This window comes from Scardinius erythrophthalmus, assembly GCF_964197995.2.
Source record: "Scardinius erythrophthalmus genome assembly, chromosome: 16".
Taxonomy (NCBI): Eukaryota; Metazoa; Chordata; class Actinopteri; order Cypriniformes; family Leuciscidae; genus Scardinius; species Scardinius erythrophthalmus.
This window is the reverse complement of record NC_138236.1, coordinates 23,960,233-23,978,793: the sequence shown is the minus strand read 5'-3', so window position 1 is coordinate 23,978,793 and position 18,561 is coordinate 23,960,233. Positions and strand designations below refer to the sequence as shown.

Here is an 18,561-nt window from a genome sequence, read left to right as displayed (position 1 = left end):
TTTAAATTAAGGCATTAAGTTCAATTTCCAAAATATGATTTTTTTATTCCTCTTTTTAGTCAACTTTAGCATGGGTGTCTAAACTTATGCATAGCACTGTATATATATACATACACTACTATGTATATATAATATTCTTCCTCACCAAAAATATTGATGACTCATCCTGCACTATACCGTTTTTTTGTCCAATCATATGCTCTCCAATCAGAACGTTCCTCCCACTAATGCCACTCCATTTGCATACCAAGAAGTTCTTTAAATCAGGAAATTGTTATTATCATTTGTTAGGCCTTTGGTATCATGACGTATCATTACGCTTTGGGTGTACAGTAGTACATATGACAGCGCTATATAAATGCCTCATTCATTCATGACAGTTTAGTGTTTTCATTGCATGGAAGATTCATCATCAGAAGTTTATTTTGTTCCATCATTAGTTCCGTCAAAGTCGGGCCTCTTATCTGGAATAGGTGCTAAGCCAATCTTTTTTTTTTTCTCAGGAACTGAGTCCAAGACAAGCCATCCTGTGCAGCCAGCAGTTGTGCAGCCTTCCTGTGAGCCTCTCTCTGCCTCAGTGTCTGTGCCGGTGTCGCCTTCCAAACCAGAGGAGGAACAAAGCCCCGTGGATCCATCAGACATCACCCTCTCTCTGTCTCAAACAAACTCTGAGACAGAGGAGAAAGCAGAGGATGCTGAGGCAGAAGTGTGTGAGGAAATGGTGGTGAGTGGAATGGAATTTGAAAAGAAAGAAGAACCAGAAGGACACTTTGAGGAAGAAACTAATGGACTGGGTACAGAGGAGTGTGAGAGAGAGCAGATGTTAGACAGAGATGTATCAAACATCGTCCTGAGTGAGAAGGAGAGGCAGAATGAGGAGCTGAATGAGAAAGATAACTGCTCTGCCTCCAGCATCTCCTCAGCCAGCAGCACTCTGGAGAGAGAAGAACGAGAGGAGAAACACGTCAGCGACAGTGACGCAGGTGAGAACAACACACACACAAATCAAAAACTGGGCAACACAGAGGGTCTAACATTCGCCACAGGGTCCAAAATGAACATTATTTCTTTACTACCATGAAACTATATTTAACAGTATAGGTATCCCTGATAAACCTCTGATGGTAACATTTTTTGTAAAAGTTGGAAGATATTTTCTTTAGTAGACTCTTTGCATGTCTTTTATTTGAAGCATTTATTACTTGCGTCAGCGATAATCAGACAGTTACTAGAATTTGATTTAAAAGATGAATTATGTTGCAGTTCATAGTTAAGTTACCAGCCAACTGGCATTTTATTCTCATTGGATTGCCAAGCACCAAATTATATAAAATGAAAATAAAATAAAGTATTTCATGATTTTTTTTTTAAATAATAATAATATTGCTAGTTTCATTGTCAGCAAAACATACTTATGGTAGATGTTGTTCCCAGTTCAAGGTTATTTTCCTACTTGTCATTTGCTGATAAAATAACATATAAAATCAAATAAATATAAAATTAATTAATTTGACATTTTTGTAAACAGCAGTTTCATGGTCAGCAAGAAATATTTATGGCTTATATTTCCCAATTTTCCCACCATTGGCAGATAAAGTAAAAGAATAACATAAAGAACAAAATAAAACAAAATAAAATAAACTGTGGACCCTGGCTGCAAATCTTTCAAAGTGAGCACTTTTTTTCAGCTGGGAAAACTCATTCAAGCATTTCTGTTTGCCCCTTCTCAGTGCCAGACTACAACATAAAAATAGGCATGTTTTGTAGAGATGCATTCTGAAAATCGTACATATTGGTAAAACTAGCTCTCAATTTGACTCTTAGGCCAGTGGGCAGACTGTATGAATACAGCGGACGTCAACGATCAGTGCAACAATGTGCTTAACAGCAAACGCTTCATGCTGGACATGCTTTATGCCCAAAGCAAAAAGGGAGAGGAAAATGAGAAAGAAAAGGAGAATGAGAATGAGAATGAGAAAGGGTGTTCAGATCAGGACTCCTCTGTGACTAGCCTTGCTAGTCGCATTTCCACTCTGGAGGCGCGTCGGCAGGCATGCGAGGATAACATGAAGAAACTGGAAGTGGAGCATCTCGATAACCAGGGTAACGTGAGGGCTGTGGCTGAGAAATTTGGAGATTTGGTGAAAGGACTGGTATTGCCTCATGAGGTGGAGCATTCTGGAAAAGAAAAGCAGCAAGCACAGGAAAAGCCTCTACCGGCTCCTTCACCAACACCTCCCAAAAAGGAGTCAGACCACATATGGGACCAGCTGATGGCCATGCCACGTGAGCTTCGAATCAAAGAGCTGGACTTCACAGACTTGGGAGAGGAGGATGATGTGGACATTTTGGATGTGAGTAACGTGATCGGGACGAGTGACCTCACGCCACCTCCTCCTCCTCCCTGCCTTCCACCTCCACCACCTTTATTTGGATGCCCCCCACCTCCCCCTATCTCTGGCATGATGATGCCCCCTCCACCACCCTTTTTGGCTTCTATACCTCCCCCACATCTTGGATCTCCTCAGCTTAGTCGAGGAGAACCACCGCTCTTCCAGAAAAAGAAGAAGACCATTCGGCTGTTTTGGAATGAGGTGAGACCTATAGACTGGCAGTACAACAACCACAAGAGATGCAGGGAGTCACTGTGGTCCAAACTGGATCCGGTCAAACTGGACACGGCCAAGTTGGAAAACCTCTTTGAGACGAAATCCAAGGAGCTGCCAGTTACAAAGGTAAAATGACCCACTTTTCAATGTCTCTTCCAAATATTAATCATCAGGTTGTTTTTGTTTTGTTTTTTTGCTTAAATCTTCAAGATTATTGGTTTACTTATAACCTCATCAGTGTGATTACAATTATATATTTCCTCATCAGTGTGATTACAATTAGTAGTGCTTATGGTCTTCACTTGGGGATGATAAAATCGGTTAAATAATCTCTTAAATCTAAAAAAACTTTATCTGAATGTGGAACCAGTTACCTCTATAGACCAGGGTAAGGGTGCTGCAGCCATTCAGATGGTCTTACCTAAAACGAGACACTAGGACACTAGTTCACACTAGGATCTTAGTAACTACTAGTTAGTTTACAAGCAAATCTGTACTTAATTCCAGTTTATCTGGTTATGGTTGATGTTTCAAACTTGCTTTGCCTCATACAACTGTCAGTGGTTATATATTAAATTTCCATAATATGAATTTCGGTGCGGGATTGCAGGTTTTGCACATAATTTTACTAGTTATTTACAAGTTCTGTGCTTGTAATACAGTCCATTCAGTGTAGCAATGTGGATTGGCCTTGTGGGCAGCGCTCCGATATATAGCACAACAGCACTTCAGGCGATCCGAGTTCAAGTCCCGGCTTGTGGTCTTTTCCCGATCCCTCTCTCCTCTTCTATCGCTTCCTGTCTGTCCTTGACTGTTCTATCCAATAAAGGCAAAAATGCCCAAAAATATAACTTTTATGACAAAATAAAATCAAAAACACTACATAGAGTTAAACTGTCAATAACAGTTAATTCTGAATAAGTTATTTATGTCATCATAATTTACCATGCCTTAACTAAATACAAATTATTGAAGTGCATCATCAGTGATAAACTAGCAGCTTGTCAGTTGGACAGTCACCACCACCAAATTTGATATAGAAGTTCTTGCTCTTTTATACTTTAAGTTCCCTTTCAGTCGCTCATGTTCAATGTATTTGACGTGTCGACTGATTGGGATCATGCTTAGGGAGCCTGTCATCTTCAAGTTTTGTTAAAACGAGCCAATGCACATTGGCTTGCGTGAATTGCATCACACGCTCCGCCCCGCAGTTGTCTTTCGCTTCGGAGCCGATCGGTTCTTCTAATGTCTCTAAAGAGAGTTGTTGTCAGGGGCATGAAGGTTGCGGCTCGCACGATCGGTCTGGCGATGTCCACCTTAGTGGTCCAGGAGTGCCATCTCTGGCTCAACCTTGCGGATATGAGGGATGCGGACAAGGTTCGATTCCTGGACTTCACATTTCACAGGTTGGGCTATCCCACAACACAGGCCTGTGCTCTTGCATTGAGGGGTTGAAGTCTCAGTACAAGTCCCTTCCTTCGAGTGCTACATAGCCAGTTGGTTCTTCAGGTTAACTGGGGAAGAGTAAACTCGTCCACGGACTGAGGGTCTCTTTTCCGGTTTGGAGGTGGACTTGATCTACACGTTCCTCAGCAGGAACGTGTCCGGTCGGTGCTTCATAGAAGTGAGAAAGGGTCCCACTGAAACTTTCAGAGCTCCTGGGGCATATGGTAGACACAGCCGCATATAACCGGCTTCCTCCATATGAAGACCGCTTCACTGGCTTAATGGCCGAGTCCCGAGGTGGCCATGGCAGAGCGGCACACTCTGTGTTAACAACACCCGGCCTGCCGCCAAACTCTCAGCCGTGTTCAGAACTTTTGATTCTTTGGGTCAAACGATCCCAGAACAAGTGTCTGCTAAACACCAGCTGAGGGGCCACGTGTAACGGGCATGCAGTAATGGGGGTCGAACCTCCCACTGCATTGGCATCCATTGCCTCGAGTTGTTAGCAGTTCCCTTGCTTGATGACGCTGCTCAGCAAGCCTGCACTGCTCAGTACAGTGACTGTTGTTCATACGCTTCCCTCGCATGTCATAACTCTCCCGCCATCTCCTCCTATGGAGTCAGAAGCTTCTGAGGTCGCTTCTTCCACTTTAAGTTCCGGCCTGATCAATCATGGAGGCCTCATCCAGGAGGCCTCACTTCAGCCTGTAGCCGAGGAGAGTGGAGATTCTATTCCCAGGCGGTCCAGCTGTTCCGGGATCATTTTGGGGACGCACAGTTACATCTGTTGCCTTTCCGAACTCATCCCCTTGCCAGTTGTTTTCTTCCTGAAACACGGAGACAATGGCATACAGCTGAATCCGGGGCCTATGCAAAATGTGATAAAAATCCCCAGTGAGCCTTCTTGCACATAAATGTGCTAAGTCAGGAAGGAGGAGTAGGTTTTCTTAGTTGCCCCGTAATGGCCCAATTGAACCTCGTTCCCTCAAACTTATGCTCCTCTCGACAGCCCCTTCCTGACCCATTCCTCTGAGACATCTCAGGGACGGGACACCATTGGCATCCGCACCAGACCTCTGGGAACCTTAGGTCTTGATGCGGAGGTTCAGCTATCTACCTCAAAAGAACGTAGATACCATCACTTCTGCGAGAGTTCCCTCTAAAAAGTGAGACTTGCTTACGAACTGAAGTGGAACCTGTCCGTTGTTGGTGTTCTTCTCACGGGAAGACGCCCGAAGGTGTTCGATCACTTCTGTGCTTCTTTCCTGCAAGATGGGTCGGAGCAAGGGCTGTCTCCCTCCATCCTCAAAATGTATGTTGCCTTTATATTAACGCACATCATGGTGCAGTGGTTCTAATCAATAGGGAAGCACGACTTAATCTTCGGTTTCCTGAGGGGAGCAAGGAGACTGAATCCGCCTTGTGCCCCCCTCTATACCTTCTTTGGACTTATCTCTGGTGCTACTGCACTCGGAGACCTCCCCTTGAGTCACTGCGGCAGTTAAAAATCATTTTTTTAAAGAAACAGTTCTCCTGCTTGCTTGCCTCTATCAAGAAGGTAGGGGACCTACATACATTTTCGGTCAACTGGAATTCGGGCTGGCCAACTCTCACAATATCTGAGACCCCGGCCTGGATACGTGCCCAAGATTCCTATCTCTCTCTTAAGATGGGACCAGGTGGTGAGCCTACAAGCGCTGCCCCGGAGGAGGCAGACCCAGCCCTGGCTTTTCTCTGTTCCTTCCGCCTTGCGGTTATACAGCACAGAATGCAAAGCCTCAGGACCTCATCCAGCTCTTGTCTTTTACAGAAACCAGCAGAAGGGAAGGCTGTTTCATGCAGAGGTTGGCCCACTGCATATTGGTTGCCATCATCTTGGTGTGTTTTCCCAAGGTGCACCGTGTCCACCTGGGTAGTGAGCTCCTCCAAAGAGAGATTGTAGCTCCTTCCTGGGCATTGACACAGAGTGCCTCGCTGACAGATGTTTTAGAGCTGCGGGCTGGGCGACACCAGCACATTCGCTAGGAAAGTAGCCTATGTGTCGAGCCGGTTGCTTTCCGTGGGCTTCCTTCACATGAAGCCAGCTTCACTGTTAGTCCGGTCGAACAAAGGCGACTGAAAAGGAACGTCTCAGTTAGGCATGTAACCCTCGTTCCCTGAAGGAGGGAAACGGAGACGTAGTCCCGTCGCCACTATTGCTGGACCACCGTTGATCCAAGGCTCCACTCGGCTCCTCAGAGAAAAACAACTGGTGCGTGCATCCACTTCCATATTTATACCCGCACTGCGGGGTGGAGCGTGTGATGCAATTCAATTCAATTCAATTCACGCACGGCAATGTGCATTGGCTTGTTTTAACAATACTCGAAGATGACAGGCTCCATAAGCATGATCCTTATCAGTCGACATGTCGACTACGTCTCCATTCCCTCCTTCAGGGAACGAGGGTTACATACATATCCGAGACCTTACTCACACTAAATGACCTAAAAATTTACTTTATTTAATAATTCCCATAATGTCAACTAGTTCTACATTCGAATGTTCAATCAACCTTTAAAGGGGTCATGACATCATTTTTTTTTTTGAATATTTGACATGATGTATAACTCTTCGTCGATGTCTTACTCTGGAGGCAGGCATATGCAAATGTATTTTCTCGTGTGACGTCACATGTCCGGCAATATTAAAACAAGCTGTTTTGGGATCTTGATTAAATAAAAGCTTTGTTTATAATGAGGATGACATATTAAGCTATGAAACTTGCTGGATGTTTTAATGATACAAAGACCTATTATATGTCAAACGATCAAGGCAAATTTGATTTATAATGCCATGACCCCTTTAAAAAAGTTTGTCTGAGAGAATGTAAGTGGAATTTTTTTATAGTGCTGGCAAACAGCAGCCTATATTGTGGTAGCAAATTGTGCCCACGCAACAAAAAATATATTTTTTTATTGCTCTACTTTTACCTGGCTTTTATCAGCAGCACACATGAACACAAGCCATATCTGCTAAGAAGTTACTTTGATCTTTTCTGGGCCTTTCTTCTGTAACACATGGTATGAATTCTGACACCTTCAGTTGCCCATGTGCGGCCTGCACAACTTCTTCTTACAACATGATCGCACGTGTTTAGAAGAGAGCTGTAGAATGTTGTCAGAATGCTAATAGGTTGGTTGATTCCCTGTATTACCTAGAAGCTTCATCAAAGTGCTTTCTAGGATCCATGAAATCTGCTGTCACTCAGAACAAACTCAAGTCACAAGTCAGAGCTTATAACTGAAACATTCTCAACCTAATCAATACAGCCTGTTACGGGGATCTCGGAGTTTGTGTGTGCTGTACACTAAAATATGAACCACACCGTCATTCCAAGTTGTACAACAGAGTTCATTGTATTATTTTTCATGTCCAGAGTTAAATCCCTGACTAAATAGAATGAACACCATCACAGGTTTTAAGTGTTGGAGATGAATTGGTGTTCTTAAGATGAAGATATATCATATTATTTGGCTTGTTCGCTCTTAGATGGTGTTTCAGAAATGTGGCCTGCATGGGGTTTCCTCTCCTCTCTGCTCTGAGCAACCTTTTCCAGCTGTTTTTCATTCCCCCCCATTTGGCAGCAGACACCAGCACCATCATGGCTCTGCTCCTCCAGAAATATTCTCCATCAAAGTCCCAATATAGCCCTCAGGTGTTTGCGTGCCTTTTCTGCAAGTAAACATTAAACATATCCCGTGTTTTGTGTTCATATCTCAGGAAGCTATTTTTAAGGTAATTATCCACATTAAAGAAATGCCTTTCCTATTGAGTTCAGTGGCCAGCGTGAGAGTAAGAACAGGCTGACGGAGCCTTATTTCGTATTTGGTGTGGGGAATAGATGTGTATCTGTATGGTAAGCTATGCAATGGGCGAAGCAGCCTAGTTGTGGGAACTAGAAACATTTCTTAACATCAATTTTCTGCTTCTTTTAATATTTTTGTGGAAATCATGATACTTTTTTTCAGGATTCTTTGATGAATATAAAATACCATATATCTGAAAAAGATTTTTTGTAACAATGTGAAAGGCACTTTTTTTGTTGTCACTTTTGATGAATTTAATGCACCCTTGCTGAATAGAAAGGCTTTAAATTCTTAAAAAAAAAAAAGGAAAAAAAATCTTACTGTCCCTAAACTTTTGTTTAGAGTTAGGCCTATACAATAAGCCTATAAATTAATAAACATATATTTAAATATTTATTGTTTGCAATATATGTTCCACAGTGTCGTTTGCAGCACAACCAACAATTTTGTTCACAAGCGAATGTAATAGGTTTATTGAACAGCATTTTGTCAAATTATGTTTAATTATTTAGTGTTTATACATAAAATCTAGACATTTTTTTTTTATATGGCGTTTCTATTACTCTCATTTCCTCCACAAAATGTTATCCTTCAAAAAACGCATACAATAGATCTGATGTAAATGACTTGTGTTGGCTAAAAAAAGAATCAGAACATGTTCCTAAAAGAGTGTATAAAAACACTCTGTTGCTTTAAAAAATAGCTTTTCGGCAGAATACTGTTATATGTTGTACACTGATGCTAACCTGCCATCCTTGAAACCTTTAACCCATCACAGTATGGTCACTGTGAATAGCTTTGATGATTAATTTGTTATATATCTGATTTCAGAAAACGGCAGCAGATGGGAAGCGTCAGGAGATCATCGTCCTGGATTCCAAGAGAAGTAACGCCATCAACATTGGCCTGACGGTCCTGCCGCCTCCTCGCACCATCAAAACAGCGATCCTCAACTTCGACGAGTACGCCTTGAGCAAAGAGGGCATAGAGGTAATACTGCACTGGTTTAAAATTACATTCCGTTTCGCAAATTATGACAAATCAGCCGCAAGTAATAAAGCAAATTCGACATGATGAAATTATTAAGAAAAGCTACAATAAAACTTAATACATACGTTTAAGTTAGTACGATGCATGGTTACACTTTAATCCTGAGAATGCCAGACAGGTTACCATGCAGAAAACACATCTGTACTTAATACTAACCTCCACGTGAGTCACATATTCCTTGAACCCCTCTACAGTTTGCTCTCGCTCTCTCTTTCTCTTTCTCTCTCTCGTTACATCAATCATTCAGGCATTTATGATCATCCCCAGACTGCTACATGAAAGCATATTTTTACCAAAATACATGGCTCTCTACAACTGTGTTCAACAAGACAGAGACATACTGACTGTAGCCGAGTTGGCACACAAAAAGCATGGAGTCAAAGCTTGTGTCCAAAATAACTCAACCTCTCTGCCCTGAGAGCATATACATTTACTTTGGGTTTCCACAAAACCAATAGATTTTACCCTTAAAACTGTTAAGCAAGTTGGTTTGGCCGGCGAGTCGAAATATTATGTGGATTTTCTGCAAAACTGAAGCATTTTTGGCATCGGGCATATAATTCATCTCAAAGATTAAAGGTTAGCAAAATGCTTCATTTAGGCTGTTACAACCCATGATACAGATCTGAGGTAAATGTCTCAATATCAACATGTGAATAATGGAGCTCCCATTTTCTCATAAAATCTGTAATTTTTTATCTTTCGTCATGGGAAAAATGGATTAGAGTTTTTCTGTCCACCCTTTTTATGTCTCTACAGAGAGCATTATATTCTCACTGACAACCACAGCGTATGTTTCTAAAGATTTTATCAGAAATGTTGTTTTGGTCAGGAGAAATTACCTTTTTTACTCAGTTATGCAACAGAAGGAGGCTGCCCCTAGCAAATGAAATAGTCATCATTTTCTACATTTTTACGTATTCTTTCCAGGTGTTGTTATTCATCAATGCTCAGATGATTGATTTAGCGAATGCCTTTCTAGGGGTGAGCCCCCATATACATTGGCTTCTGACAGTGATACTAACACTCCCCACTGGTTCTCGTGCTCTTTCATAGAAAATCCTGACAATGATTCCAACGGAGGAGGAGACGCAGAAGATTCAGGAGGCCCAGCTGGCAAACCCCGACACTCCGCTGGGCAGTGCAGAGCAGTTCCTCCTCATTCTGTCCTCCATCAGTGAGCTGTCCGCCCGCTTGCAACTTTGGGCCTTCAAGATGGACTATGATGCTTTAGAAAAGGTCAGCCTCATATTTTGTTACCCCTTTATACAAATGAAATGACATTATGGTGGTTTGGGAACAGTTGCTTTTGACCTCTAAGAGGTTCTTAAAGGCATAGTTCACCCAAAAATGAAAAAGAAAAAAATGTTTTCAATTACTCACCCTCATGTCGTTCCAAACCTGCAAGACTTTTGCTCATCGTCGAAACACAAATGAAGATTTTTTTTTAATGAATTCTGAGATTTCTGTCCTTTCATTGACAGTCCATGCAAACTACCACTTTGATGCTTCAAAACATTCATAAAGAGATTGTAAAACGAATCCATATGAATTCTGCGAAGTTTAGTCCGATGTTTTTGAAGGGACGCAATCGCTTTATATGATGAACAGATTGAATTTAGGCTTTTATTCACATATATAAAGTGACCGTGTCTCTTCAGGAAATTTACCCTTAATTCATATGGATTAGTTTTACAATGTCTTTATGAACTTTTTAAAGAGTCAAAGTGGTAGTTGCGTAGACTGTCAATGGAGGCACACTCCTTATGTGATTATAATGGGATTTTGGCAATATTGTAATTAAACTTTACCTCATGTAAACACAATACTCTGATCAAACTAATGCGATTAAGCTCATAATCGTAGTAACCATCATTACGGTAAACTGTGGCGTATGCTGATTTTAATCTCAATAAACAGGCATGTAAACACCTTAATCACATTATTACTGCTCTGACCAAAGTGTGGATATGCTTGGACGTACATGTATACCTTGTTTACACAACATTTTGAGTTTCTCTTTTGTATTATGAACAATTTTGCTACTGTGTTGGGACTGCACTTGAAATTGAGTTTTAAATGTAGATCCTGAAGCAATCTAGATCCTGAAGAAAAAACACCACTCTACAGAATTCTTTCCCAGAGGTTATTTATTTCAAACCCATTCTGTTTCTCGTTCTCAGGAAGTAGCAGAACCACTACAGGACCTAAAGGAGGGCATGGACCAATTAGAAAAGAATAAGACGCTGCGCTACATCCTTTCAACTCTGCTAGCTATTGGCAACTTTCTCAACGGGACCAATGTGAGTTCCAGCAAAGTCTACATCTCTCCTTTCAAGCCCTAATCTCTCCATCTCTCTTTCTTTCTGTCTGTCTGCCGTATTCGCTTAGATCTTAATAATGTTAAAAAGTCTGAAGAAGATAAACCTGATAAGGTGGTGAGTTTGGCATGAAATCTCTTTTGTTACCGTAAACCATTGAGCATGGGCAGCAGAACAAAGCCAGCGAGAGTCATGTCACGTCCGTTGGGATTTCTCCATTCCCAGCTCTGTCGTGCCTTGCAGACTTGCAGACAGGGTTGAGATTCTGTTAATCATATGTTAATGAAGCATTGGTCAGAATCATCTTGGGAGCTGAAAATAGACTCTGCACACGTTCAAAGCACTCTTATCTTAATGCAGCTGATGCTAATCAACTAAACTGCATCAGAATAATGTCAAAATGAGCCCTTTTTTAGGAAATGATTTGATAATGGACCAGTTCCAAAGTTACTAATGCTCTCAAGGTGCATGTGATTTTCCACATAAGAGATCATTTCATTCTCGCTTATTTACACATTCAAATGTATCTGAAATTAAACTTCCCTGCTTCTCTGTTGAGTTTTGATTTGTTAGCGTGCATTACGCTTTTCGTGCTTTGCCCCCTTTTCGTTATATTCAGTCTGTAGCAAAATTACTGCACTTGTTGTATATATGTATGTATGTATGTATATGTGTGTGTGTATCAATGTGTGTGTGTATCAATGTGTGTGTGTATCAATCTGAAATATATAAACAGTTTCAGTAAGCAATGTAAAATATTACAGAAATATCATTTTTATCACAGGAAAAATAGGAAAAATAGCAACATATATAGATGTATTGTATGCAAATATGTTGTGATTTTTTTGTTCAATATATTATATATTTTATATTATATTTATATAATGTATTCAGCATGATCTGGGCTACCATAATTTGTGAGCAACATGTATTTTTGAGAGAAGTCACTGAAATAATGCCACAAAACACATACTAAATATGTGTCCGCAAGACTTCTGGATGTTGTAGCCTAGATTTGTTGCTTCAAAATGATGTGAAAATCATCCCTCCTACTCATTAACATAAAACAATATATTGATTTTAATTTTGTAAGACAATGTTTTTGTTTTTGTTTACAAAGGCAATATGCATGTGGGTGTGAATGATCATGAATAATGCTGTGATTTACACCAGAGGAGACAATGACCCGCATAATGAGCCTCATAATGAGCCTAGATGGCGCAGGCTGATATGTCAATTTAGCTTAACTCAAAGCTTAACTCAATTTAGTAGTGATCACATTTTTATCTACATAGCGCAGCTGATTGGTTGCTGTTGCATCAGTTGCATCAATGAGCTTTTTGAGCAGTTTTCCAGCTGCAGGAAAACCTATGTCAGATGGAGCGCCGCTGCAAAGCATCCTGGTACAATCTAAAGGTCATCGCCAAACATGAAATCAAACCAGCCCTTAAGCAGCACATGTCTGACTTCATTAAAGACTGTGCATAAAGAATTATCATCCTTAAAATTGTGCATCGCCGCATCATAAACAGGTGCATTAAATGATCATTAAAGCTGTTCACACAAATCCAATCTATGAGAATGAGAAATGATACTTGAAATCAGCATTCAAATACTGGTAGTGTATGCTGTTAGCAGTGTGCAGCTCGCTTTCAGAAACCCTCCATCTTCCCCAGCTCCACCTGTATGGATCTGCTATTTCATGTATGTTACATGTGCAGCAACAGCATGTCTTACATGCTCACAGCAATGGCATTAACATGCCAATCTCTCCAAGAGTTGTCATGACAGAAATTAGTTTATGTTCATGGTGTGTTTGTTTGTGTTTTCAGGCTAAAGGCTTTGAGCTGAGTTACCTCGAGAAAGTTCCTGAGGTGAAGGACACCGTTCACAAACAGTCTCTACTGCATCACGTCTGCTCCATTGTCGTGGAGAAGTTTCCAGACAGCTCAGACCTCTACTCTGAGATAGGAGCCATCACTCGCTCAGCTAAGGTTAGCATAACCACCATATCATTTACAAGACTATCACCACTGATTTTACTGCAAGCCTGTACCTTCCTTGGATGTTTTGTCTTTCGTATAATCTTTCATTATATTTGATTAATATGGTACAGAGAGGGCAAGCAATTATGGAGCGGGACATGAATTCCTAATCTCAATGATCACTATGAGTTTGTGCACTCACTGCTAGGCAATGAAACACATGTACATGTACAATGTCAGTTATAAGTTTAGAATAATTAAAAACATTTTTTGTTTTTTGTTTTTGAAAGAAGTATCTTATTCTTACCAAGACTGAATTTATAGACCCCTTTTGCGCCGACGTCACAGTTACGTCACGGCGCTAGCTGGAGGCAAAACAAACGGAAAACTGGAGGCGGCCAATACAAACCAGCACAGATTCGGCTACATAATAAGGAGCTTAAATTATCATTTTTATTATTAAAAGTCATCTTGTTGTGTTCTTGGGTGCAAGAATCAATGTAAAATGAGTATGCTGTATCTGGAATTTTTATTTCAAGAAAATATTCTTATCATTCAAATTGCACCGTAGTGTCACTCTTTACATTGTCGTCTCGGCGCTGGCTAGGCAGAACTGCGGATTGAACCACACAAGTCTTTACATGACCATTCAGCACATAGTTATATTATAGGCATCTAAATATATTTATATGTCCTCAGTTTCTCTTTACTCTCGGTTTCTCTATCGGGTAGGTGTAGAAGTCAGGCCACTCAACCGGAGGAAGCGTTAACGTTAATCCTGTCAGTTCGTCCATTGACTGAGCGTGTACGGTCATCTGGTTCCGTCCGTTAAAATTAACTTTTGCAAATAACAATCGGCATCCTGGACAGTGAGTGACCTTGCACATTAAGAAAAATCGGATTTTCTCCAGTCATTGATAAAAAACAAGCTAACAAAACTTGCAAACTAACGTTAGTGAAGCGGCCAGAGAGATCTTTCTGCCTCCAGCTAAGCTCCGCCCACACAAATACGTCACCGTGTTTACCAACTGTAAAAGGGTCTATTTGACCAAAAATACAGTAAAAACAGTTATATTGTGAAGTATTATTACATTTTAAAATAACTGTTTTCTATTTTTGTATATTTTCAGAAATCATTCTAATATGCTAATGTAGTGCTCAGTTATTGTCAATTATTATTGATGCTCAGTTATTCATAATAGTTCTTCTTATGTTGAAAACAGATTTTGCTGCTTAATATTTTGTGGAAACTGTGAAAAGTTGAATTGAAAGTCCTAAAGAAAGTTCCAAATGTGCTTCGATGGAAGCAAGAACAGTCACAAATTTGCTTATTTGATTAGTGACCAAGAAATAGTGCAGAATCGTACATATTTCTTATTATTTTGTCTTTATAACCTTTCTTTGTTTTAAATATTTCAAAACACTGTTTATTTCCAGATTTAAATTAGATTTTATATTCCAGATTTTCAATATCATCTCAGACTTTTGGACCCCAATGAACAAACAATGGCAACATGCCACATGCAAAGAAAGAAATCAAGGCATCACAATTCCATGTGTCGTTGCTAAAAGCATTGCTTGTGAAGTGAACAGACCAATCCTGAGACACCCTACTTGATCAGCGGTTTGTCCTCTCTTCTCCAGGTGGACTTCGACCAGCTGCAGGAAAACCTATGTCAGATGGAGCACCGCTGCAAAGCATCCTGGGACCACCTGAAGGTCATCGCCAAACATGAAATCAAACCAGCCCTTAAGCAGCGCATGTCGGACTTCCTTAAAGACTGTGCAGAAAGAATTATCATCCTTAAAATTGTACATCGCCGCATCATAAACAGGTGCATTAAATGATCATTAAAGCTGTACACAAATCCAAACCCAATCTATGAGAATGAAAAAAGATACTTGAAATCTGATCTGACAGTTCAGATTGAGATATTTTTTTCAGAAAATCTGTTTTCAAACCACCTACCAATGTGGTTTGGATCTAGTTTGCAAAAATATGGATTGGATTTTGTGTTTTTAGCTGTTCAGACGTATTCCAAAAACAACATTGTTTTTTGCTGCCTGTCTGAACTAAACCATAGCGGTGTTGAAGAGATTGTTCGAAAGTTATTTAAAGTGAATGTCCCTGTGTTTGATCTATAGGTTTCACTCATTCCTGCTTTTCCTGGGCCATCCACCGTATGCGATAAGAGAGGTGAGCGTTCACCGCTTCAGTAAGATTCTGAGTGAGTTTGCACTTGAGTACCGCACCACCAGAGAGCGAGTACTGCAGCAAAAACAGAAACGAGCCAATCACCGCGAGAGGAACAAGACCCGGGGCAAAATGATCACCGAGGTGAGAGATTTTTCTATAAAAGTTTATAGATTTCTGAAAAATGCTGTCGAAAGTGGATCGGACCGAGCACCACAAAACACTTGTAGCCAATCAGCAGTAGGGGGCGTGTCCACTCATGATGGGGGAGGAGAGAGGGTGAGCATTTGTAGAAAGACTGTAGAAAGAGAGATGGCTGAGAGACATTACAAAAGAGAAAAGGTCAGGGGAATATTACCGAAGCGGGAACGCCTAAAATCGGATAAAGAGGTTACGTTGTTAATGCTCCATGCATGAGTATCATTGGTTTTGCTATGTTTCACAGAACCAAGATATTCTATTGTTGTAATGTTAGCTAAAGCAACAGGACAGTTTGAGTGTGATTGTTTGTCTGGACAATGAAGGGAGAGGTTTGTTTTGAGCTGATTTCAAATATCAACAGTTTCTCAGAAATTGCTTACTGCACCTTTAACAATGAACAATGTTCAGAGTCAATTTATGTTACCTAATCTAATTTAAAAAAACTGAACCTTATTGCATAGTCTCTGGAAACGTGGTTAATTTCTGGAACAATCCTTATAAAACTTTTTAAGGACATATTTCATCTACTCTGGTGCTTCAGACATGAACTATTTAGGTATACGTATTCCATCACATCTTCTCCAGATGAAATATATTTATGCTAACAAGATTGATTCAACTACATCTCATCATGAATGCAATGACACAATGGATTATTCAAAAACCAGAAGACAATAATGAAAACTGATAATTAAAAGAAAATAGGACATAAAAGTAACTGCTTCAACTAATGTCGTTTGTTTGGGGTCTCAAAGTTTGACTCAAATACCCAAATCTCTGATTTGAAAACTGATCTATTTTCCAAACACTTTTGTCCTGTAGTTAATGTAGAGAAAATTGCCCTCAGTTCCTTTGTCCTCGTTTTTTCCTCTCATTTCTTAAACTTTTTTTCAAAATGGAGTGAGCGAGCTGCTTAAATCCTGTACTTCACCATTGCATCACTAGAGGGAGTCATTATATTTCCTGATTTTTTTCCAGTGACTCATTCAACATTCTTTTATATCTTTGGCACTTCATACTGTATACCCACTTGAGACCAATGAGGCTTGACTCTTATTGTCTATATTCCAGTCCACCCTTAGGATTATCAGAATAGCCTAAAAACACACTCACCACTTGCATTACAATAATAAAACAAGCAGTTGTATTGTCATGGGTTTTGCAGTTCTGGGCTGGCCCTGGTAGACTTTACTCCAGGGGGCCAATTTAATGCCTCTTATGGGGGATGTCGTAGCCAGGATAGCCCTTCATGGCATGTTATGCTTGGCGGGGGTCTGCCTTAGTCTAAGAGTGGTGTCTAATTCAATCTCTGTGTGAAAATCCAAACCTTTGGATGTCCCTGTAGGAGCCGTGCATGCAAGCTCTGGCTCTGAAGAGGTAAAGCTGAGGTAAAGGAAGAAGTTCATGTTGGTTTCATATGTTGCTGCAAAATAATAAGCCCAAGTGGATTATGTAGAGACGATTTTCAAAACACTTTGTAACTTGGTGCTCACTCTAAAGATTTTTTTTTTACCACATGCAGTACTACGGTGAATTTCATTTTAACGTGTCGAGGTCACTAAAACAACTGAAAAAAATATGCGGGGAAAAAAAAAAAAAAATATATATATATATATATATATATATATATATATATATATATATATATTTCAGCTAGTTGTCAAAGCAACATTTATCATTTTCATTTAGTTTAACTTGATGTACTACAATAACTGAAACAGAAATAAAAAATAATTTATATTTAATTATATAGAGTAGACATTAGAAAACTAACAAAATTTTTATATAAAATTAAAAACTATTTCAAAACAATAAAAAAAACTAAAATAATACTGGTCTAGGTCACATTTCATCCCCAAAGCAACTATATATATATATATATATATATATATATATATATATATATATATATATATATATATATACACTGTATATATATATATATATATATATACACTGTATATATATATATATATATATATATATATATATATATATATATATATATATTGTGACATAAATTGCAAATATTAATTTTATGCTATTTTTATGCATTAATGAATAATTTACCATTTCAATCATATATATTTTTTTGTATTTAGCATAAAACTTTATGCTTCATGATTGTGATCATGAAAACAGTGTATAACAATTTTGATAGTTCTGCATTTTTCCCTTTCGAATATATTTCTTTCATATTTCTTTCTTTTAGTTATGGGGTAATTTATGACCATGACACATTCTTGACAGGTTTAAAAAAAACATAAGCTTAAAAAAAAAATACTAGAGTTGCCTAAAGTGAATGAAGCTCAGGATAGTACATTTTGTAATGTGTTATGAAACCTTCAAGATTATTTTGTAACTGTGAAACCAAATACCAAAAACTTTTTTCAACCCAACATTTCCTGCTCGTCTTCTCTGCCATGTGACTTCTTTCATTTCTTCTCTGTAGAGTGATGAGGAAGAGGATGATGAGGTATGCGTGTATCCTTGTGCTTTTATTTAGTTTAACATGAATGGGTTTTAAGATTTCTTCTCGTGACATCACTGACCTGTAATGTCCAGCATGTGTTACCAGATCGTATGCGAGTTTGTGATGCACCCCATAACAACTAGAGGCTGAGGAATTCAGGAATCAATGTGTCTCTCTTATCATTGGCAACCGTTATGGTTCTCCATGTGGATTTGAAGAGTTTGTTAAACTGGATGTAACATGATGTTGAACAAAGCTGATAAAGATGTGAAGCTGCTTCAAAACACACTAAAAACCCTGGATCAAGCATTGTTTTTAGTCTGCCGTTAAAAATCCAAACCTGTGACAGATGTTACATTTGATATGTGCAGCTTTCAATATGAAGAAACTAATAGTGCAACAATCAGCTCACGGAAATAAAAACTGCATTCATT

The 18,561-nt window shown here is 39.5% G+C and overlaps 1 protein-coding gene across 3 annotated transcripts in view; it reads left to right on the top strand.

The window, feature by feature from the left end:
• Window positions 1-18,561, top strand: part of fhod3b (formin homology 2 domain containing 3b) — a 185,197-nt gene that overhangs the window by 160,343 nt on the left and 6,293 nt on the right. For 2 of the 3 annotated variants that reach the window (XM_081389772.1, XM_081389774.1), the window contains 9 exons: window positions 504-983; window positions 1,825-2,735; window positions 8,735-8,893; window positions 10,010-10,192; window positions 11,137-11,256; window positions 13,107-13,268; window positions 14,904-15,094; window positions 15,405-15,597; window positions 18,107-18,130. In XM_081389772.1, coding sequence (XP_081245898.1) covers window positions 504-983; window positions 1,825-2,735; window positions 8,735-8,893; window positions 10,010-10,192; window positions 11,137-11,256; window positions 13,107-13,268; window positions 14,904-15,094; window positions 15,405-15,597; window positions 18,107-18,130 — 2,423 coding nt within the window. The remainder of the gene's footprint in view (window positions 1-503; window positions 984-1,824; window positions 2,736-8,734; window positions 8,894-10,009; window positions 10,193-11,136; window positions 11,257-13,106; window positions 13,269-14,903; window positions 15,095-15,404; window positions 15,598-18,106; window positions 18,131-18,561) is intronic. The other variant, XM_081389773.1, reaches the window with a different exon arrangement.